The sequence below is a fragment of the Mycetomoellerius zeteki genome, unplaced genomic scaffold (genome assembly GCF_001594055.1).
Source record: "Mycetomoellerius zeteki isolate Tzet28-1 unplaced genomic scaffold, Tzet1.0 scaffold355, whole genome shotgun sequence".
NCBI classification, from domain to species: Eukaryota; Metazoa; Arthropoda; class Insecta; order Hymenoptera; family Formicidae; genus Mycetomoellerius; species Mycetomoellerius zeteki.
The window spans coordinates 114714-138745 of NW_017257344.1; the positions used below are offsets into that span (position 1 = coordinate 114714).

At 33.7% G+C, this 24032-nt stretch overlaps 5 protein-coding genes across 9 annotated transcripts; 2 read left to right on the forward strand and 3 right to left on the reverse strand.

Moving 5' to 3' along the window:
- Positions 1 to 135: 135 nt before the first annotated feature.
- Positions 136 to 3948, forward strand: LOC108725706 (probable ribonuclease ZC3H12B). The gene is made up of 5 exons (XM_018452891.1): positions 136 to 459; positions 528 to 886; positions 1345 to 1846; positions 2024 to 2233; positions 3527 to 3948. Exons 1-5 carry the CDS (start codon positions 383 to 385, stop codon positions 3729 to 3731), a joined length of 1353 nt encoding a protein of 450 aa, XP_018308393.1. The 5' UTR covers positions 136 to 382; the 3' UTR covers positions 3732 to 3948.
- Positions 3949 to 4107: 159 nt separating this feature from the next.
- LOC108725705 (DNA excision repair protein ERCC-6) lies at positions 4108 to 9757 on the reverse strand. 2 transcript variants are annotated; one of them, XM_018452890.1, is made up of 16 exons: positions 9659 to 9757; positions 9282 to 9523; positions 8842 to 9152; positions 8705 to 8776; positions 8475 to 8604; positions 8105 to 8257; positions 7770 to 7897; positions 7552 to 7706; positions 7072 to 7386; positions 6738 to 6932; positions 6527 to 6676; positions 6140 to 6250; positions 5864 to 6067; positions 4959 to 5739; positions 4582 to 4756; positions 4108 to 4142 (listed from the first exon to the last, which is right to left on the reverse strand). In XM_018452890.1, exons 1-15 carry the CDS (start codon positions 9755 to 9757, stop codon positions 4602 to 4604), a joined length of 3201 nt encoding a protein of 1066 aa, XP_018308392.1. In that variant the 3' UTR covers positions 4108 to 4142; positions 4582 to 4601. The 2 variants fall into 2 exon arrangements, with proteins under 2 accessions (XP_018308392.1, XP_018308391.1); XM_018452889.1 differs by lacking the exon at positions 4108 to 4142 and having other exon boundaries at positions 4430 to 4756.
- An 839-nt stretch (positions 9758 to 10596) lies between these two features.
- LOC108725697 (uncharacterized) lies at positions 10597 to 13126 on the reverse strand. Of its 2 annotated transcripts, XM_018452880.1 has the most exons (5): positions 12685 to 13126; positions 11890 to 12016; positions 11620 to 11801; positions 10968 to 11176; positions 10597 to 10776 (listed from the first exon to the last, which is right to left on the reverse strand). In XM_018452880.1, exons 2-5 carry the CDS (start codon positions 12005 to 12007, stop codon positions 10617 to 10619), a joined length of 669 nt encoding a protein of 222 aa, XP_018308382.1. In that variant the 5' UTR covers positions 12008 to 12016; positions 12685 to 13126; the 3' UTR covers positions 10597 to 10616. The 2 variants fall into 2 exon arrangements, with proteins under 2 accessions (XP_018308382.1, XP_018308383.1); XM_018452881.1 differs by lacking the exon at positions 12685 to 13126 and having other exon boundaries at positions 11890 to 12042.
- A 143-nt stretch (positions 13127 to 13269) lies between these two features.
- LOC108725689 (Dorsal switch protein 1) lies at positions 13270 to 16264 on the forward strand. 3 transcript variants are annotated; one of them, XM_018452870.1, is made up of 6 exons: positions 13270 to 13510; positions 14675 to 14838; positions 14906 to 15021; positions 15273 to 15418; positions 15635 to 15809; positions 15933 to 15995. In XM_018452870.1, exons 2-6 carry the CDS (start codon positions 14727 to 14729, stop codon positions 15993 to 15995), a joined length of 612 nt encoding a protein of 203 aa, XP_018308372.1. In that variant the 5' UTR covers positions 13270 to 13510; positions 14675 to 14726. The 3 variants fall into 3 exon arrangements, with proteins under 3 accessions (XP_018308372.1, XP_018308373.1, XP_018308371.1); XM_018452871.1 differs by lacking the exon at positions 13270 to 13510 and adding an exon at positions 14001 to 14092; XM_018452869.1 differs by lacking the exon at positions 13270 to 13510 and having other exon boundaries at positions 14727 to 14838; positions 15933 to 16264.
- Positions 16265 to 18229: 1965 nt separating this feature from the next.
- On the reverse strand, positions 18230 to 22364 carry Sap30 (SIN3-associated polypeptide 30). Its single transcript, XM_018452876.1, has 3 exons — positions 21365 to 22364; positions 19569 to 19796; positions 18230 to 18368 (listed from the first exon to the last, which is right to left on the reverse strand). The coding sequence occupies exons 1-3, from the start codon at positions 21533 to 21535 to the stop codon at positions 18237 to 18239; spliced, it is 531 nt and encodes a 176-aa protein (XP_018308378.1). The 5' UTR covers positions 21536 to 22364; the 3' UTR covers positions 18230 to 18236.
- Positions 22365 to 24032: the final 1668 nt, after the last annotated feature.

Here is a 24032-nt window from a genome sequence, read left to right on the forward strand (position 1 = left end):
ATAGGCTACGTTTACACCGTGCATTTAAGCCGCGGCCTATACGATAGATGTCCTTATTTATCCTGTATATTAAACAAAGACACCTATCGTAAGGTCGCGGATTAAGCGCACGGTGTAAACGTAGCCATTGATCAATTTTGAAACAGCGATAAAATGGCGATAAAAATGGCAATGACTATTTATTCGATTCGTTACGTACAAATGTATTGAATGTATCAAGTGATCGTTTTACGAAAATTTCAAGATTATATTTCAGGAAAATACGAGAGTAACGGACAATCATCTCGCGGATATTATTTTCCTCTCTCAAAATCGACTGTCGAGCATAATTGTACATAATTCACGTGATATCAGATGACCTACAAGGAGTTGGCTTGTAAAGATGAAAAGAAAAAGGAGTTTAAGTCGACAAGAATCTAGATATACTTACAATAGTCCATTAAATGTTTTTAGGAAAAGGTAATTTCTGACTGAATTAAATTTTTATATCAAAAGATTGCTGAAGACTTATGATTTTTATCAACCAGTGTGGTGAATCTCACTAGCTTGATAGACGATAAGGTACACGAGAAGAATAAGAGGTTATCTGGTGGAATGCAAAAGTTGAGTAAACAAAATGCAGCGGACTCCTCTAAAAGAAAATCTTCACGAAATAGTGTAATTGTCATCAATGACAGTGACAGTGAAAGAGATGATAGAAATCAAGATGCCTCGCTCAGCGTCATTGAATGTAGCTCAATACCGACTTCGCCTTTTCAGCAAAATAAAAAACTGAAAACTTTTACCAAGAAAAACACAAATAAATCGTCCGTAATGTCATTAGATAATGATTCATCTATACTTTGTTTGACAGATACACAGGAATGTTTAAATGGAGAAAATATAGGTGAGTTAACTGTGTGTGTGCACTTTTTAATAAAATTCTGATAAAAGAATTGAAGTGCTTTCTCTAGTAAAAGACACAGATGACAAAAGGTGCATTTCATTTATAATTACTAACACAAACATCGTTCTATCTTTGTTGGAGTTCCATTGGAACAAATGTACGATGTAAACTAAGCCACTGAGGCCTGGTTGTACCGTCACTTTAATTTTAAGCGAGGCTTAAAACTTTCTTTGTCCCTATCTCTTTTCAACTTTAAAACGAGACAATGAGTTTTAAGCCTTGCTTAAAGTTAAAATAACGTTGGTGCAACCAGGTCTGAATCATTTTATCTTTGTTTAACACTGACAAACAACAAGGCTATAATGAAATTACTATTACAATGCATCTACTTGTCTACTTGACATAAATGTCTATTAAAATATTGTTCTAAAGTAATATCTATATATCATGATATTTAGCACCATCACAAACAGAGGATGATGTGGTTGAGTTATGGTCATGTTTGAATTCATTAAATATGAGTAAAAACAAGAAAAAAAAAAGGAAGAAAAATGCAAATAAAAATAAAGATGTGAGACATAATCCTGATGAGACAAATGGGATGTTTGTGATAGATACAACACCAAATTTGAAGTATCTCAAATTTTTAAGAGATACAGATACATCCGAATATCAATGGAAAAGAAAAAGGAAACAAGATCTATCTTATAACAAAACTATAGTTAAATCGTTCGTCAAACCCATTAAGCAAAGTACATTGAAATGTTCAGATAACAGTCAAAGAAAAAGGCAACGTAACAATAATTGGAATTCAAATCCCACAAAATTGAATGTATGTTACAGTAACAAATTGCGAAAAGAAGCAGAGGAAACTCAGACAAATTCAGATGAAAATAGTAGAACAAATTCAAAATATAAATTAAGAGAGATAATTGTTGACGGTTGCAATGTGGCAATGAAGTATGACACTTTTTTTCTAATCACATACATATATATATATATATATATATTATTGATGAATTTTGATAAAATGCGAAATTAGTTAATTATATATACTTATAAAATTGATAAAGATTGCAATTTTATGTATGTCATTTTGAATTTCTACTTGAGGATATGATAATCTTTACATTTTAGCCACACACAAGGTAAAGAATTCTCAGAAAAAGGTATCCAAATAGTGGTAAATTATTTTAAAGAGAGGGGTCATGTCATAAAAGTTTTCTTACCACAACACGTTCGTAGAAAGGAATATACATTTCTTGAGCAATTATACAAAGAGGGCACAGTCATTTTTACACCTAGCCGCAAAATTGGTGGTAGACAAATTACATCTTACGACGATCGGTACCACATTTTTATTATATAAATAGAAAAATAGAACATATTTTATTATATTCTTTAATACAAAGTAGGAATTATTTCTATGTACAGTAAAATGTTTATATTTTTCATATAGTATATAATATTATAAATGTATTGTATATATGTATAAACGCATCTTTACAGAAATATAATCATTAATTTCTTTGTATTAAATAAAATGTTAGCAAAATGTCGGCAGATACAGCAGATTTGATCAGAAATATCAGCAGACTAACATCAATTGTGGACGCATTCTGCTCTTGTTCTATCAACAACTTTAGGATCAATTGTGTATTTCGAAATGAGATGAAAATTACAAAATTGAGCAAATTTACTAAAATATTTACAATTTCATTAATCAACATCTAGTAAATTTCTTCATTTTTATAATTTTCATCTCATTTTAAGATATACAATCGTTCATATAATCAGACAGTAGATTGGCAGCAAAAATGAAGCAGGATCTGAGCAAACTAGTAATAGAAACTGAGCAGAAGCTGTAAATCCTGCTCGGTCTCTAGGTATTACTAATCTGTTAGCATATCAGCAGGCTTCTGGTAACAGTTTGCTGACATCGTCAGATATTACAGACCCTGTGTAAAATTTTTGTGTGACAATGTTGCCTTTGTACTATCAGAAATTGATAGCATACTCTGTTCAAAACCTGTCTCTGCAGACTTGGCTAATTGGGCGTATTTTACATAAAATGTCTTAGTTTTATCTCAATTTTCTTATTTACAGCAAACTTATATAGTAAGTTATAACAGACTCTGTATTCTACTTTCGTTGTTTATTGTATTTAATTAATTAGAAATTTATGTCATTCTCTTACTTCAAAAATGACACAACTTGAAAAATTAAATTTCCCAGAAAAGGAGAAAAACTATTTTTAACTTGATAGAATATCATTAGCTAATTAAATAATAATGGCAAAAAGAATATATTCTTAACATGATCGAATACCATTGTCATTGTCATTTCACAATTCTTAAAAAAATCACCATTTTGAATTGTGATTTTAATGTTTTTTAAAACTCATTTTAAGTTATGATTTTGACGATTTGTAATAAAGTTAAATTATCACTTTTAATGATTGATAGGATAATATTTACTTAATTTATTCATGATAATAATTCGAAAATCGCGTTTTTTTAGTTGTGTCACTTTTAAGATATACAAGGCAAGGAAGCGATATATATATTTTAAACGCATATATACATAAAACGCAATAAAAATTTAAATCTTAATGTTTCCTCATTATTTCTTTTATTGCAGATTCATCTTGAAGTATGCGACAACGTGTGGAGGGATAGTGATTTCCTCGGATCAATACAGAGATTTGTATAGAGAGAAACCGGAATGGCGTAATACTATTCTGAACCGTTTATTGATACCCACCTTTGTCGGGGATTACATCATGTTTCCGGAAGATCCGTTAGGCAAATTTGGACCTAATCTCGAGAGATTTTTGCGACATTGATACAATTATAATGTTACCATAAATATTATTCTCAGGGAATGGAAGTAATTAGTTACTTGCAACGCCGGTACTTTTCTTACCGTTATTCTGTTATAATAACAATTTGATAGTGACGAATTTTTACAGATAAAGTAACCGAATAGTAACTCTTCCATTCCTTAATTATTCTAATTTGAATATCAGGACTGATTAATGTTTTGTTATTAAAAAATTGTGAATCTTTTGTACTACAATTTTATTTCAAATACTTATCTATTCGTTTTTCTTTTCTTTATATAAACCGAATATATGCTTTTTGTCATGTCAACTTAAAAAAATTATTCATATACGATTAAATTTTTGTAAATTTTAATTTTTTCTCCATAAAAGTGTATGTGCATTTTGGCATTTTTATGTGAATTGAATTATATGCTGCAAAGAAAAATGAACAAATGAATTAACTTTGTGTAGCATATATAAGTACAAAATACTGTGACATTAATTTATATTTCTATAATAATTATATTTCCATAATTTATATTTCCATAATTTATACTTCTATAACATATGTTTATATATATATAAGAGATGCACTTGTGAATAAAAAATAATTTATTTACAAAATTCTTTGCTATCGAAAAATGTTGTATTCTATTATACTATACTACGATAAGTATATGCGAAGTAAGTTAAAGAAAAATAAAGAAAGATTACAAATTTTATTTTTTGGATTGTACTTATATAATGATTTTCTTACAACTCTCATTTTTCACTTGAGTTATGAAATGTACTTATGTGTATATATATATATATGCGCGCGCGTGAGCGTGTGTATAATCTTACAAAAAATTTATAGAAAAAATAAACATACATTGTCGTCACGACAATGGCCTATGCTGGCCTCCAACAATGTTTCCCTGATTGATGAATGAAATCCATGCTTTCTTGCGCAGATTCACGTGCAAAACGTTGCATCATGTTTTCATTGTCGCTATTATGACGCGCATTTGATAATACTGCTTCATGTTGGAAGGCCGAACTAACAGCTGAAATAGTTTTACATAAGAAAGATAATTAGATAATATTAGAAAGATTAACAAAAATGTATACTGTATTTAGCTTTTTATGAATAAATAATTAATATTTGGATGTACATTAATATTATATATCGAATTAAATACTGTATAAGTTAAAGATTAAAAAATTAAATTAAATATATTGTTAAATGTGAAATATGTATCAATTTACTTGATTTGGCGAATAGTTTCCTTAATACATAGTTGTCGTCTGCGGTTGAAACTGATTCTTCTCTTTCAACAGAACGTCCCAGACGACGACCGATTAGACAAGAAACACGTTCTCCCTCAAACATTGCAGAAACATTTGTACTATTTAAATTTTTTTTGTGTTTTTTTCGTTTACGAGTAGACGATGACGTGACTTTATCGTCACTTAAAACAAATTTATTCTTCTTTTCCACCGAATTGTTATCTAGAGATTTCACTGGAACTACATTCTGTTCACAATTGTCTTTACATGTATTTTCATTTTCTATATTACTATTTCTTTCCATATTTGCATCAGAATTCATATCGAAGTCTTCATTACATTTGCTCGGAGACTTTTGTGTATTATTTTGATCGAAAGATAAGTTTTGGTCCACAAGCACATCATTTTTTGCAAAAGCATCGATGCGTTTTGAATTATCATTTTGTTCATCACATTTCTCTTTGTAACTGCTATTATTTGCATCTTCATTTTCATCGCGCATCGATTTTACACTAGCGGTTATTTTTTTACTGAGAATCGATGCTAACTTTTTCATCTGTTCGATCTTACTGAGAGAAAAGCCACTGGGTGTCAATTTAGATTCTCTAAATAAGCGATCCGATTCTGAAAACTCGCCGGCTATCGGCTCATTCAGATTAAATAACTCCACCAGATCCGTCGGTTTAAATAGTTGACGTTGGTGTGGCTCATCGAGAACCTTATTCGAAAGTAGTAACTTGAAGATCTGTCTGTGGTACATCTAAAATGAGAGAAGCAAGTTATTGTTACCAAACTATTTGATTAAACCTTACAAACGTATCGTTATTCATACATATTTTTTACCATTAAAATTGGTGGAACTTGATAACCTTGATGTTACCAACCTTTTCCTCAATTGTGCCAGCAGTAATTAATCTATAGACAGTGACTTGCTTATTCTGGCCTATTCTCCATGCGCGTTCTCTCGCTTGAGCGTCTGTGGCTGGATTCCAATCGGGATCGTAAATAATCACTCGATTCGCACCGGTTAGATTTACTCCCAGGCCTCCTACGCGCGTTGTTAGCAGGAACACAAAATATGACGAGTCCTTTGGAAAGAAAAAATTAATTTTTCAAGTAAGTTATTCTTGCTATAAATTTTTCAAATAATTAACGTGTACATTGTTAAATTTGTGAATCGTTTGCTGCCGTTGAGACATTGCTGTTGTTCCATCCATTCTCAAATAAGTATATTTTTCACGTTGCAAAAGAGATTCCAAAATATGCATCATCTGTGTACAAAGAAAAATAAGTACGGAAAATAGTTTATTTGGCTGGTCAATTATGTGATAACATGTCTAATATAATAATTCTAATAAGTAATTTGAATAATTCGAAAAATACAGTAAAAACTGAGTATTTTTGTAAAAAAAAAAAATTTTAAATATGTAATATTATATTTATTTATAAATATCTCTTAAAAGTATTCCATAATATTGATATTTTTGAAATTCGACGAATAAAAAAAATGTATGTTTTCTATATATTAAAAAAAGGATCATATTTACCTGTCTTCCCTGAGTAAAAAGTAGCACTCTATGACCTTGCTTCTGCCAGATTTTCAAAAGAGATCGAACCACTGTCATTTTTCCAGCACGTTTATAATATCCGAACTTCTCTATTTGTTCGTCGGACAAATCGATATCTTCATCGGACTCCTTAAAAAGAAACAAGATTTATAATTTTATAAATAAAGTGTTATTATATTAGTTGTCTTACTTGTTCTCTGGTGTACAAAAATAGATCCGGATGATTACATATTTTTCTCAATGCCGATAAAGCAATGAGAAATCTTGCCCTGTATCTTCCGCTACCATAATAATTTCTCTCGTGAAGAATAAAAGAAACATCATCGGAGCATAAATATTTTTTATACAATTTCTTTTGCTCATCTGTTAAGCTGCAAAATAATACCTGAAGAAAAAAAACAGATTGATTCGTTAAAAATAGAAAAGATCAATATTTCTTTGTTTTCTGTGAAAAAAGGCTAAAAATGGAAGAACAATAATTGTCTGCAACAGAGACATATCTATTGTAAAAAAGCAAAGTGAACCTGTTCATTTTTCTCCGGTAGGGTGAGATGATGCTTCACATCAGTCTTTGTTCTTCGAAGCATATATGGTGTAATAGTGTTTTTCAGCATAGTGGCTATTTGAAGAGCCGTTGCTTCCTGCAACGGCGTGGCGTTTGCGTAACCACCACGTGTTATGGGGATCGCGCAATGTTCTATAAATACAGGTAGTGTACCCAATTTGCCGGGTAGAATGAAATCAAACAAGGACCATAGTTCCTTCAGAGAATTTTGCATTGGACTACCAGTCAGCAGCAATCGATGCGGAGTGGCAAATCGTTTCACCGCTCGGCTTACCTGTAAAATAATATAATTTAATTAATATGAGAGATAATATTTGGAGTTTTCTTGTAATAGACATTTATTATATATCAATTACTAAGTTTATTAAATAAGGAAATTTTTATAGTAATATACAAACGTAAATGAAGTAATTCCATCCAATTTTTAACAAGTAATTACCTTTGCTTGTGGGTTACGAATCTTATGGCCTTCGTCCAAAATAACATAATGCCATTGACTAGACATAAGCAAATCTTTGTGTTTAAGGACTCCGTTGTAAGAAGTAATGAGAATTCCACCAGTTTGTAGAGATTCTATTAAACTTTCTGGATCACCTGAATGAGAATATCATACTTGTGGCTGATATCTTAAGGAATATATATAAATTATTTACTTACCATTGTAGCCACCAGAATGGTGAAGCACAACGACTCTGAAGAAAGGCCACCATTCGTGAAAATGCTTCACCCATTGCTCCATTAAAGTAGCAGGACACACAATTATAGTCGGGCCTAATCCTCTGTATCTGTTCATTGTAAATAGAATATTTATTTTTTTTCAAGTGCATCAATACATTTATAACATAAATATAACAACGAATACAAATAAGAAATAAAATGATATACAAGTATGTATCTTTCTTAAGAAAAAAAATGTTCTGTAGATATTTTGTCTTAATTGATGTAGAATTTACATCAATTTACATCAATAGAAGTACGAAAATGTACAATACCTTCCATGGTAAGAGAGCAATTCACTACAATCCAAACCCGCAAGAAATGCAATAATCTCCACAGTTTTTCCTAATCCCATCTCGTCACCCAACAGACCGCCTAATTTACGGCTATGTAATTCCCAGAGCCACTTAACCGCGACTTTTTGATACCTGGTTATAAAAAAATTTATAATTGAAGTTACATATTATATACATGTATATGTAATCATATTAATTCTAAAAGTATGAAACTAAATATTGAATTAATTCTAATACAGAAAATCAATCCATGTCAAAATAATTCATAAAAAGATCTGAATATAAAATTTAAATTATATTTATATTTATAAATAAAAAATTGTAAAACTCAACAAAATAGCATATCTACCTGTATAATTTTTCCCAAATGCATTGTGGCATTTTAAAGAGAGTATCAATTTTGTGCATTGCTTCATCTTTGGGATAAGTATTTGTTTCTATTCTCTGCTTGAATAATTGATTATCTCCATCATCTCGAGCTGGATAAATTTAAAAAGTAACAAGATCAAAATAATGAGTAATAAAACAATAACAACAGCAAAAGGATCAAATAATTAATCAATTGTAAACGATGTGTACTTCTTTTTGTGCGGATGCAGCTGGATTTGACTGAAGTTCTTCTTTTTTTACATGATGCTTTAGCCTCTATATCTGAAAAAGATTGTTTAGCATATACTCTTTTGAGTTTATCTAAACAGATCGAATATCAATATTACCGGAATCCACTTCATTATCACTGGGAATATATTCGCTTTCTGAACTGTTGTCAGCAGTCTCATTTATTTCATTGGAATCTGTCTTGTCTATACTTTGCACAGTTATATCTTTGCTATTCTCATGTTTAGATTTTTGACATTTTTTATTCGTTCTTGTATCAGTATCAAGTAATTTTGCTTTTTTGTTTAGTACTGTATCTTTGTCAGGTGTTTTAGATACAGTCTTTAATTTCCTCTTTTGTTCAGCAAGAGCAGCTTGTTGTTTGAAGTACTTTTCAAGATCGGACAATTGAGAACCTTTATTGACACTCCTAGAATAATGTAAAATAATTATTAAATTTAATCGTGAAAATTTGAATTATTTAAACACTGAGGTTTGTCAATTGTTACATTCAAAATTTAACACTTAAAATTGCAAGTAAAATAATTTAATATCGTACCCTCCTTTTTGCTCTAAAGCTGACTGTTTAAATACTGCTTCAAATGGAGTAATTTCTCCAATCTCGACCTGCTTTTGCAACTCTGCCTTATGATTCTCTTTGCTACTAACTTCGATATTTCCTTCGGCATTTGATTCAATATCATCATCTTGTATTCTATGTTGATTGTTTGATTTTGTAGTATGTTTGATGTGTTCTGATACTTCTTGCAAAATGCTATCTTCTGTTTTAACCAACAATATCTGTAGACATCAACAAATATTATTTTATAGAAAAAGAGGGGAAAGGATATTGAACAAAACATTTGATTATTTTAATGTGGCACAGTGCCACTCTAACATTCTAACCTAAACAATTGCTTGATGTTATTGAATTACCTCTTGCAAATCATTTGGAAACTCGTCGCTTAGCATATTTCCTATCGTGTCGTGAGCAAGACTCGACACACCGCTGTCGTTATTACTTGCTACTGCCATGCTGACTCTGCCACACTAACATATCATTCCACGACGAAGATGTCTGTTATTAAGATGGATCCGAAATCGATCTCCCAAACATACTCATTACAGGATCGTGCATACAGACATAAATCGCATAAATCAATCAATTATTCGTAAAAATCGTCATTCAAATCTAAACCGGTTCGACAAAACCCCCATCCCCCTGTAATCTGCGAATTCTGCGATTGTTTTTATCGCGCAGGAATTGCTGCCTATTTTACCGATCGAATGTCGCTTTAAATTCAAATTCGCGTATCATATTTCGACGAATGATGCATTATAATCTGATGAATGGACATAAATTACGCAACATGTTGAAATAAGTCTACGAATACATCAATATGCTAAGTATATGTTGCGTTCATATTAAATGTATGCCTCATTTGCATATTTGTGAGATTAAAAGGAAAACTCAATTTATTTTTTGATAAGAAATAATATATTTAATTGTTTAATTAATACTGATATCTTAAATATGTAACATATAATCTTCATCAGAATTTACAATAAAAATAATTCACATTTGTTTCGTATAATTAACGAGAGTGTCATTTCTCTTAAATTAAATCAAAGCTTTGCGTTTTTTCGCTGATATAAACATATATATGTTACAAATATGTATCATCAGAATTCAATAAACAATGATTTTTCTCATAATTCTATATACTAGATTGTAATTTTTTTAATCAAATTGAAAGTGTGCTCGCATCCTTTAATTTGCTTATTAAAGTGGTAATAAATTAAATAAAACAATAACGGCGAACTCGAAATAAAACAATTATGAAAGAGAAATAGAGAAAAAAAATTGTCTGTTTTGTAAAAAAAAAACTACAGTTTAAGATAACATATTTAAAGAAGCACGAGATTTCGCAGGTTTACGGTTTATGGGTATGCGAAAACCATCGGCGGTTCTATAGAATTTCCTCTCGGGCGATCGAATAGGTGTTATATTAATGTCCGCGGATTTCATAAAATCCGATGATGCCAGAGAATATCTGTAAATACAGGGTATAATAAAAACAGAGGATATCATGTAATATCATTTAGACATTTTATTTTTGAATTATCAAAATTGAATGGCATAATATAATTGTATGTATGTAACGTAATAACGAATCTCACAAGGAGGATTTCGTTCAAAAATATAAAATCGTTCTTTTTATATTGTTCAAAATTCATACTTTACCCTGTGCTTGACTGATTCGAAATACCGGAGTCAGTCATCGGCGTTTCCATTCCGCGGAATCGCGAAGTTTCCTTATTGGCCATCAAGAGTAGCACTTTCTTGTCGAGCTTATCCTTCTCGTTCTTCAAAGCAATGTACTTTTCGGTCAACGCTTTCAAATTGCGATGTTCTAACCAGTATCGGGTTTTCAGTACCTCGTATTTTTTATCCTTTAAACGCGTCATCAATAATAACAATTAAAAAAATATAATATATGTAAGAGACGAAATATAATAAAATGAAATCATAAAAAATTAAACTAGGAAAAATCAAAGAAAATAGGAAAGGTAGGTTCTGATTTTATATACAAGATCGGAAACGCTGCATTTGTTATTTTAAACTGATGATTGCTGCAAAATGTGACCGACGGAATTTAAGGAAAAATAGAAGGAAAGAAATAACAGGAACAAATAAGGATTGTAAAATACGAAATGTAAAAATAACACAGCACAGATCATTCCAGCATTTCAACGTTTCAGTAATATTGCAATTAATGTTGTAAACATTGCAACAATATTACTGCAAGCTTCTGTGCTGTATAGAAATAATAAGAAATTATTATAAAACTAGAAGAAACTAAGTGATAAGAATAGGAGACTCTGATTATATGTACGAGTTCTTGGAAGCGCTGCATCGTTATTTTAAGTTGATTGCTGCGGAACAAGTCCACCTTTAACATCATTTCCATAGACTCGGCAAAAGGCTGGAAGAACGGCATCACCTTCGGTATCAGCGGCTCTTCCAATGCTAACGAGATAGTGCCGACACGCTGACATTGCGGACACTGTTTCTCGACTGTAAAGTCGTGAATCGAAGATGAATAGAAAAAAAATCGTGGAAAGTATATATACATCATAACGTGAAATATTTCTGAAAATTTTACATTGCTGCAGACAAGTCTGGCAGGAGATGTGACCGCACTGTGTAATGTGGAACGGACGTTTTCCTCTATAAAGCGGAGTGAAGCATTTGTTGCAGATCAACGTGTTCATTTGCGACATTTTGAAACGCTGAAACAGTCAATTACGCGTAATTTTTAAAACTACTCAAGTAGAACAAAAAGCGATCGCGACATCAAAATGGCGTCATAATGACTCCAAAATGAATATTAAAAATCACTTGTCGATCAGTCACGATTTATTTTAATCGTCATTTTGATGTAATCGTGATTTATTGTTTTAGTTGAGAATTGATTTTTCTCTTTCTCTCAAGTAAATCGCAATATGAAACGTGAGAGACTTATTAATCTTTGATCATTTTCGACGAACAATCCGTTACGCGTAATTAAGGCGTAAAAAGTGAAATATATCTACTGGATAATATCCCAGTAAACGAGAATGGATTAAAATGGATTGAAATTTTTTTCTATCTGAATGCGTATTTTAAATATAGCGAATACTTTTTTTGGATTTAATTGAATGCAATTGGATTAAAAAGTTGTATTTCCTATTCAAAATTTTGAATCGAACAGTATTCACAATGCACAGAAAAAGCTGATATTATTTTTAGATTGAAAGGCATAGAGATATGCTCCATGCAATTCCTATAAATGAATAAAAATGCATTCAGGATTGAAAAGCATATTCATTTTAACATTCGTGAATCCATATTTCTGAAAATCTGAATCCATTTCAATCCATTCTCGTTTACTGGGATGTTAAATAAAATTGAAACTTACTTTTGTACACGTATACGTTTAACTTGATTAATCGGATACTATTTTTTCGTAAAAATAAATAATGATACTATTTAAAATTGCTAGTGATGTTAGAAATCAAAGCCGCTCACTTTCGCGCCGTTCTTCACAATGCGAGTCAACAAAAGATAGATTTGCGATGATTTGCGATAGTATACTGTTTCTCCCGCATCTGCGACGGAGACAAAAGAGTAAAAAGAAAATCGAAACAATCGAAGTAAAATATGTAAAGCCGGCGGCGAGAAGTCAACTTCAGGAAATTGCAAAGCGGCAACTTCAACTACTTCCAAGTCGGTTCGCTCCGAATAGTCCGAATTGACGTCCAATAGGAAAGTCTGACTCTTAGGAATTTCAGCAACCTAACCGCAACGTCACTAGGACTGCGTTCGGAAATATCACCCGAGTGTCCTCGCCTGTCGTTTTATCCTTGTTATTCACCCAATGTTAAATAAAGATAAAACGATACACGGAGGCATCCGGGTGAGGTTTCCGAACGCAGCCTAAGATGCGCGAGGGACCATCCTGATTCATCCGGAAATCGTCGAGCCAATCCGGTTCAGCCTCGGGAAAACGAACGAGCAGAGTCGCGCCGTTGCCTGTATCGCGATCGCAACGTCGCATGCGTAGGCATATCAGTAATATCAGTATCAGTTTTTCGGTACACGGTTACACGCAGGTGCATAACGCGTCGATTGTTCACAGCGGTGACGATTATCGGGCGTAAAGGTGCGAACACTTCGCGGAGTACCGTCGCGGGTCATCGTGATTGCGAAAAATGCGACAGCCGGGCGTATGAGCGAACCCCTAGGTAAAAGAGAAAAGAAAAAAAAAAAATTAATGAAAAGGGAAAAATCGACGTGTTTCCGTGCGCGGACATCGTGCACGATCCCGTAACAATATAAGTACGCCGCGCGACGGCAACTGCCATTTGCCGTATCCGATTCGTTCGGGTCCCGGCCGTTCTTTTTTTTTCCCCTCTCTTTCTCTCTCGCTCTTGTTCTCTCCGTCTCTCCCCGTGTCTCCCTGTCGAACGTTGCATCTCGCTCTTTCGCGGACACGATTGTCGCGATCGCCTCCGTGATATGATACTCCTCCGTCCCGAGGTGCGATAGCCTCCGTTTACTCCGTTATCCGTGAAATCGAGCCTGATAGCCGCCGCATCGCCCCTCCCCTCTTTCCCCCTTCACCACCCACCGATCTTCTTCGTTTTTTTTCGCGATCGCGAACCCGCTGCCGTCGCCGCCTCCTCCCGCTTCCGCTCGCGTTGCGTGTCCGCGTTCGCGAGACGCCTGGTAAGTGATTGTCGTACGACCGGACGACGCCGAGTGCTCCGACGCTTCGGCTGTATACGCGAGCCTCTCGGCGGAGACAAACCAATCGACTCCGCAAGGTAAAAGTTGGAAAAAATGGATGGAGTTGTAAACTGATCGCGCGCTCTGAAATGATGACGCTTTAAAAAAGTGTAGTCGATCGGTCTCGGAGCCGTCGACTCGTATCCATAGTCGTGGGGATTCTCGCGGTCGCTGGGCGTTCCTGAGGGAAAGGACGGAATTCGTCGACAATCTGTCCCTCTTGACTTTACGTACCGTATCTGTGCTTTTTCGTCGTTTGAAATAAGTGTCCTCTCGGAGATACGAACGAACAGACGGAGAAAAAGAGGAAGATCGTAAGAGATCGCAGCTGAGAATTTCAGCTTCGACTGATCGTCACTTTTTTTCTCTACAAAAAATTTTGAAACTATGATAGCTATATAATTAACAATTGAACGAACAAACGTTGGTTCGAGCGCTCAATAATAATAACAAATAGTAGATTAACAATTAAATATATAAAGGAAGTTTAAAATTGCGGACGAGGGAAAGTTGGATTTTATTTTTTTTTTTCTTCAGATTTTACTATGAATTTTGCTTCGAATTTTAATTGATTTAATATTATTTTGAAAAGAATAATTTGATGTTATCATTATGGACAGGTGAATAATAAGTTGTGCCACAGTCCTTGAAACGTGCAAGAGCAAAATAGTCATGGAATCATCAGATAGTAGAAAGAACGTATATCTTACAAAAACCGGTGACAATTCTTTGAACTCTGGAATGAGAGAGACTATGATTGTCGGCCAGGCTAATATGGTACCAGGTATGTATTTGGAATAAGTATTATGTAGATTCATCCTGGCTGTATAACCCATGTATTTTCTTCGCAGAGTGTGGTGCAGAAGGTGTGATGAAACCCACCAATGTATCCAACGTTTCTACTAATCAGACAAAGTGGACTAATGGCGGCTCTAAAAATTATATCACAATACCGGTGAAGAACGAGGTGCGACAATTAACACAATGCCTTAAAAATATTTGAGTTTATAATGACCCAAACTTAAACCATATAAAAAATGCAATTTAAACAATCAGAAAAGAAGAGGATAAATTGTTATTTGAATTAGATCTGTGTTTACGGAATATAAATGAAAAATTTATTATAAAGTTTTTCGTGATGTCTTCTTATTAATGATAGTTAATACTAATCTATACTGTACTAAAATTAATGATAATTAATACTGATCTGTTTCACAGGTCGTACATCTCGAAGATGGTAATGCTCATTGCAACAACAAGAAAATGTATTATTACGATAGACACTACACTGGACATGAGGAACCAGAGAGACCACGCAGAGGAACAAAGAGATACAGAGATAAGGACGCACCAAAACGGGCACTGTACGTTAAATTGAAAACGAATGATATTTAGACAGAAACATATTTCAAAGAATTATGTTTCAAAGATGCATTAATAATATTAACTTTTGTTTTTTTGTTTTGCCATGATTTTATCAGTGAAGATTTTTGCAAATCCGGACAGGATTTGTCGATACAAAACAATATCCAAATGTTAAAGTTTTCTTATAATACTTACAGTGATTTGATATGTTATAGATCTGCATTTTTCTACTTCTGCCAAGAACTACGTGGCAAGATGAGAGAATTGCACCCCGAGATGGGAGTAGGTGACATTGCAAAGGAATTAGGAAAATTGTGGATGAGTACGGATTTACAGACAAAATCCAAATATATGGCCATCGCGGAAGAAGACAGAGCTCGATACGAAAGAGTATGTTTATACTGAAACACATATTAAACACATTTGATTTTATATTCCGTTGATTTACATTAATATATGGTAATTGATTATCTTGACATTCACAAGTTTAATGAAACGATTTTTAATGCGTAGGAAATCATCGCGTACAACAAGAGAGTTAAAAATTATGATCCAGAAGAAGTTGGGACCGTATAAATTATAACATGGACCCATGGGACGGACAAGGATGACAACATTATTCTAATTCGAGAACTGCAGATAGACGGGGTCTATTAGACTTGAAACAGACAAGCGAGTTTTACTACTACTAACCTAGAATTATCGTTGTATATATTATGTATACTGTTGATATTGTCCGGAAAAGAAAGAAATTGTCTCTCAGAAATTTGGTTATATACTTACAATGATAAAAAAGAAGCCAAATTCGAAAAAAGAAGAGTTCCATTTTGTAATGAATTTCTATATCGTAAGCAAATGCTATATGACTAACATGTGCATTATATAATATATATATTTTATATTTAGTTATATATAATATATATATTATATATACATGCATATATATATCATAACTATGTGTAATGAGCACAATAGAATCTTCTCCAAATCTATTTCATCATGCTTATGATTATTTGAGCGTTCCTTATATTACTCATGTAATCTATTCATTTGATCGATCGAGCGTTCGAATAATCAGAATCTTACTATATGCGTTTTAAGGATAGAAAAATAATAGTAATTCGAGTAATTGCTATGCTATTACAATGCGTTAATATTAAGCAATTATAGCGATAATGTTCGCGAATAATAAAAAAAAAACGTACATAATGCACCATGCACCTATATTGCATTGTAGAGTTACAGTAGATCGCTTCGCCGAGACATAAGAAATGGTGCGAATGAAAGAAATTAACTAAGCGGAACAATAAAGAAAAAGCAAGCTAATTCGGATAATTAAGATGGAACTATGTGCAACATGCGACAAATTTATCGCAGAAGATTGTTAAGGATAATCTCGCTACCTCGTAATAATTGATTTTATCAACGGAAATATGATTTTAATGATGCAGTGGGCAAGAAAAAGTATGTATTGCAAAACTGATTGTTTAAAAATTGAACGTCGACGATACTTATTGCTTTAGAAAAAAAAGTATATAATGCCAAGCATAGGAATACTAAACGCATTGTTAGAAGGACAAAATTAAAAGATAATTATATAGCAATACCTAGTATTTTTACCATAGTTGTTGCAGCACCATATTAATTATCATAATAATTAATGATGATAGAGAATTAAAAATTTTTTATATTTGTTAAATTTGAAGTTCGCTGAAAACGGACGATTTCTAATAAAATATCTTTGTAAGAAAAGATCATCTTCTGAGGAAACATAAACTCTTCAAACAGTTCAGACAAATCAAAGTGTAAATGGATAAAACGTTCAAAGCTTTTTTTATCTCGCTGTTCAAGTATCTTGTTTACTAGACAATTTTTATTTCTCATTATTTTGTTATTACTTGATACGTCTGTATCTTGAAAGATATTTAATTAAGTACCTATTATTTTCCGTTTACAATAAGTTATTGAATAAAAAGCAATACTTGCTAATGTTTCTTTTATATTTCAAGACGAATCTACGTTCATACATTTCTTTACCCACTGTGAATGTTTTTAACGAGTTAAATTTACATCCACACAAATTATTTCATCTTCATAGGCAAAATAGAAGGATAGATTGAAAATCCTTATCGAGAGGCTCAATCAATCGAAAAAGCGAGTTAATAATGATAATAGTGACTGCTAATAAGCATGTTGAAGGTACAATAGAAAGTAAAAAAGAAAACAAAAAACCGAGGTCTTTATACATGTCTTTATCCGACGCTACACATATTCATACTTTAAGCATAGATATATAAATATATCAGGGAATTATATCAAGCTCCCGAAACGATGGAACGTATATTCTATGTATTTTCTTTTTTTTTTCAATAAAGGTAAAATAGATAAAAATGCATTGATTTCACAGAAGTTTATTTCTGGTTGTAATAATAAACTGCGCACTCTTATCCTTTTCCAAACTATATCGTCACCCACGATTTCTAAAACGGAATCGCGAGCACGCATTTTGTACATTTTTACATCGTGCCAGCTTCTACACGTACGAGAAGTGCAATGAAATGCAAGTAAAATAACAACAAAATTTTGATGCTGGCATATGTATATACATGTTAGACTATACGGCATAGCACATATATACATATGCATGTTATATATTATATTTTTATATATTATATATACATCTATTTTTTGTTATATATATATATATCTTTTTCGAATGGACATCTTATAAAATACATATACATATTAACAAGTAAAAATTGATATTACACACTTATCACATAACTAATATTACACGAAAAATTTTGCCACATAATGTTACGTCGTGTCACTGCTACTTAAACCGTTCTTTTGGTCTAATTTATTCGCATTGGTCTTAACTGTATATATGAAAAAGCTTAGAGCTTCCTTCTCCACGACGGGGATGGTCTTGAAATGCTTCATGAGAGTCTGCAATAAGAATTTGATGATACGTTATTTTCTAAAATTGTCATGAAAACATCAAGAAGCAATCGTCTTTATTCATTGTTAGTATCAAAGTTATTAAACAATAATAAAGCACCGTACAGTGAAAATGTAATGGAAAGAGAATATAGGGATTCTTCATTTTAGGCCTATTCTTTGCAGCTGAATATCTTGTATCTTCATCTTTTTTCTTTTTTTTCTCCAATATGAAAGAAGAGAAAAAATGAATCCCTCGTGCAAGAAATCTAGCTGAAAAAACTGGACCTTTCATTTATACTCAAAATTCGAATGCGAAACGAATTCGTAGGAGAACCAAGGATTAGGTTTAGGTGCAGACGAAACATTTATTGGAGTAGGCGGTACAAGGCGGGGCTTCTCCCTTCCAGTGCACTTCCCTTGCCCTTGAATTAATAGACCTGTTCTTTGTTCTGAATTGATCCATATTGATCCATGATCCATATTACGAATATAAGCGGATGTATTTAAACGACACTTTTGCGAACTTCAAATTTATGTCTATTTTAAATACACTTATAGGGACCGTATTCTTAAAAAAATATCGCATATAAATATTTACAAAAATAATAGCATATATAATATTATACGTATATCATAAATTTATCTAGTATTTCATAAGCGATATTTTTCGAGAATCAGGGACTAGTTTGAATAAAGAACATATCTAAAGATAAACGTATTGCGCTTTTTCAAAAGGTTAATTATTATCGTTTTTTATCATATTTTCACTGTATGTTTTATTTTGTTTTTTTATCTTTGAAAGTAATAATGAATGATATAAATCTATTTATTATTAATCATTTAACAACATTCATTGGGAAAAGATCTGGGAAGAAAAGTTATTTGGTCCATATTTACACCTTTTTATCGATAAGTGTGCGGATTTTATATGTAGTATATGTAATGTAAACTATATGCTAAATGTACGATGCATTTATCGCTAAAAGTGAGGTGTGAATACGGACTTTCATTTATCTATTTGTTTTTATATATCTTGAAACATCCTAAAATAGATATATTTTATATAATACGCTTTTTACAAATAATTTAATTTGTATAACAATTACGACTATGTTTATATTTAATACGTTGCATATAAGTATATATACATATTTAACTTGTTATTTATTGCACGTGCTAGATAAAAAATGATTTTACTATACTTACATCCGCTAACTGAGCTTTGTTAAGACCTGGTCGGGTAGAAACCTTGTAGTGCCTTTTGTACCGCCTTAGAGTACCGACTTGTAGTTGGAAGAGGTCAACTTCTGGGACGTCATTGTCAGTTTCACCCGAGTCTTCTTCGGAATCCTTGCGCCTTCGTTGCTGCTGCTGTTTGGTTCTTGCGCACTGGATCACTTGCTTGTGATAATCGCAGATGTATATGTGTCGTGCCTGTACATAATACATAAATAAACATAAATTAATAATAAGAACTACGAGCCAATTAATGATACTATATTTAAATATTAAACATACGAGTCATTATAATATTATTATTATTATATAATACATAAAGAAAGAATATAAAAGAATAGCAAGAATTATCGTACACAAATTCAAATAGTTCGCATCGATATCTTGCATCGAAAGTTCTGCCGTTCTGAAGTTTATTTCATCAAATGTCAATTCGCCGCAAACGAAAATTTTCAAATAAAGTGATATCTTATCATGTATACATATAATACTATGTCAAAGTGATTATTTTATAAAAGAATGCGCGCATCGATATGTAAAAGAATTCTTTGGAAATTCAGACTGTCTAATGTTAATTCTCTGACGTCTTTCGTGCCATGCGCGCTTTTTTTGTAGAAACAAGACACGAAATTAAATTATATTAAAAATAATAAAGAAAAATAGGAAACGTATATAATAATAATAGAAAGATAATTATATATTAAAAATATATTTTTGATAATATTTTTGATAAATATAATTTTGTCAACTGAATAATCCGCGCATCATTTTCCACGTTCGTCTTCTAACAGTCTCCATTTTCCTTTATTATTTTTTATTTAGTTTCGAAAAACAATAACGTTTACTCATATAAATTATATTGCAACAAATATAATTTATTTATTCATTTATTTCTCCGTTATATTTCTCTATCAATACTAAATACAATCATAATTAAATAAATGTGAATAATCGAATTATACAATGTATCAATTGCAGCTACAGGTATTTACAGAAATCTTGTAAAAAAATTCTCTTGAGAAATTCCGGATTTTCCAGGTAATTTTGTTCGCAATTCCAAAGTAAGATAAGAAAGAACATTTTTTAAATGAGCTTTAAAATAAATTGGAATGCAAGTAATGCAAATTGTATATTGTAAATTGTATATTGTAAATTAGCAGAAGCTAGCAATTTCACGAAATCATACCTATTATTTTCTACAATTAGAGCCACGACACCTATAGGATAGTATAAGAAATTTTCGCTATAATATTAATAACTATCTCTTCTGCTGAGTGTTTTGTTTTGTTTTACTGTCACTGATTGTTTTTATAAAAATTCACGAACACAAAGAAAATACGTGAATATATGTATACGAACGTATCTATCACATTTATTGCTAACCGATTGTTAATATTTTGCATTAAGTAAAACGTAATAAAAAAAAAAAAGTTTTCATAAAAAAATAAAAATAAGTAAAATTCTCAAAAATTTCTCTTAGCACCGATAAAATTCCACAAAAACCCCTAATTTTCAAGAGTAAAAAAAATCTTTCTAAGTTTTTTCAAAAAAAAAAAAAAAATTTAGTTGGTATCAGCGGATTCTCCCAATAACATTTCCTATACTAATATACCGAATAGAGCACGTATATTTTATGCATTTTCCTTTTATATGGAACTTATGGAAGGTCAATGTTGGAGTTGCACGTTTTCTCTACACTTCTGGAGGAGAGAGAATCGACGTTCGCGGGAATTGGCGGACGTGCGCGTTTGCCATGTTATGCTCACCATGTGATCCAAGTTGAGTTTCAGCCGCCGCTGAGTGACCGTCTTTTGTATACGCTTGCTGTAGGACGCGTTGCCGGCCGGACGGGAGCATCGCTCATCCTCGTCGACGAGGCAGCAGATCTGATCCGCCGCGCCCCGCGAATCCTCCTCACCGGTGCTAAAACCGTTCATTTTCTGCTCCGGGTTGGAAATAGTCCTCTCGATCGCGATCGCGATCGTTGAGCTGCGCGGTTTAGCGTCGTCTCCGACGACGACGATGGTTCGCGCGGTTGATGCACTCGTGTCAAAAGTCTTGGATCGCGATGGAGCAACCGGCGATCGCAGGACGATAACCACGATGACGATGACAGTGATAACAATGACGACAACGACAACGGATGCACGCTAGGAAACGTCGCTTGCTCATAATTCTCCTCCGCGCAAACCGAGGCTAATCGAGCCGCGAGCTCCCCTACTTCTCCCCTCGCGGACTCGTCGGCCCCTTCGGTTCGGGATGGCGTATATACGCAGGGTATACCTCCGTATGTGTTAACTGGAGTCGGACCCACGCCAAGACGCGTCACTCTGTGTCGCGACGTGACGCGTCGGGACGCGCCGCGTCGCAACAGTATTTGCCGGGTCGGGTCGCCAATCGGTCGTCAATCGCCGATCGCAGCTGATCGGTTGAACGCCGATGTTTTCGCCGTGCACCGGAGTAACCGACGCCCGGGGCTCGGCGGAGCGTCGCCCGCGCCACCGGGAAATCCGGGACGAGGTCTCTCGCGGCCGCCAAGCAGGAAGATTCGCGAGCCACCGGCGATAATTCTCGTTCGAAGCTCTTCCCCGTTCAACGATATTTCATACGATATTGACACCGCTAACACGCAGCTATCAACACGAATGAAAATTCGAACCCGAGAAATTCACTGTTGAACGATTCCGCAAAACGCCGATGAGAATATCGTCTACGACGACACAAGCGTCGAGCTGAATGAAACACATACAATATATATTCGATCGTCTGACTACAGCCCGACTGCGACTAATTCGACTCAGCCAAAGCAGTGAGCGAGCCACCTGCGAAATCGTCTACACCTACACTTCTATAAAGGTCGCTATTTCCCGATGCGCATGCGCGACAATGCGTGAAAAAGACAAACAGTTCGGCTGGTGCTGCCATTTCCCTGCCTCGAGCTGTTAAAAAGCATAGACTATAGGTTTGTTCGCGTCGCGTACTCCAACATGTTTCAATATGCTCCTACCATAGCTCTAATGCCTAATTCACACTGGACGCAACAAGCGTCAAGCAGCGGAGCAACAACCAACCAGCAAGGCGATATTGTTTACGTCACTGTAGATATCGCCTCACTGATTGGTTGCTGCTTCGCTGCTTGACGCTTGCTGCGTCCAGTGTGAATTAGGTATTATGCGGGATCTACAATAGAAGTCGTAGTGATCGTAGAGTCTTAAGTCGTAGAAAATTAACCAATCACAGTTATGCGGGGTCTACAATAGAAGTCGTAGCAGTCGTAGGGTCTTAAGTCGTAGAAAATTGACCAATCACAGTCGAATATGAGAAGAATACTCAACTGTGATTGGTCAATTTTCTACGACTTAAGACCTTACGACCGCTATGACTTCTATTGTAGACCCCGTATTAAATGTGGGAAGAATAATCGACTAGGATTGGTCAATTTTCTACGACTTAAGACTCTACGACCGCTACGACTTCTATTGTAGACCCCGCATTAGGGTATATCCACACAAACTTGCAACCTGCATAAACGTATGCATAAAGAAAATTACCCAATCGCATTTCTCTTATAAAGATACACGTAAAATGTGATTGGATAATTTTCTTTATGCATGTTTATGCGGCTAAGCAATTTGTGTGGATATACTCTTAAGGCCGCAGCACAGACTCTTGCATAACGCATAAGCGAATCAACTAATCAGAATCTTTCCTTTCCTCCTATTTCATGGAAAAGAAGAATTTCGATTGGTCGATTCCCTTATGCACTATGCATTATGCGTTATGCAAGAGTCTGTGCTGCGGCCATTAGGCATTACTCACTCCAACGCGCTTGATAGAGTGAGTAGGAGCTATAGTAGTAGCATATTGGACTTGCGACGCGAACAAATCTTATGCCTAATTCACACTGGACGCAGCAAGCGTCAAACAGCGGAGCAGCAACCAATCAATGAGGCGATATTTACAGTGGCGTAAATAATTACCCCGGATCTACAATAGAATTCTAAGCCTTAAGTCGTAAAAAACTGACCAATTACCCCGAATCTACAATAGAGTTTTAAGCCTATAGTAATTCTCTTCGAAGAGAATAATCGACTATGATTCGTCCATTTCTTATGGCTTAAGGCTTAAAACTTTATTGTAGATCCGGGGTAATATGTAGTACCGTGAAACATGAAATTTGTTCGCATCGCTCCAACATGTTTCAATATGCTCCTAGGATAGCTCTTACTCACTCCAACGCGCTTGATAAAGTGGTAGAAGCATGTTGGAGCATGTTGAAGTTTGCGACGCAAACAAACCTATGGATATAACAATATATAGGAGCAAGAGTGAGGAGAATAAAATGTTTGTTATAAGTTCAATCTTTATTATTTATTTAACATTGGCACACAACAAATATGTATGCTCCTTTCCACCAATATAGATTAACTTTAA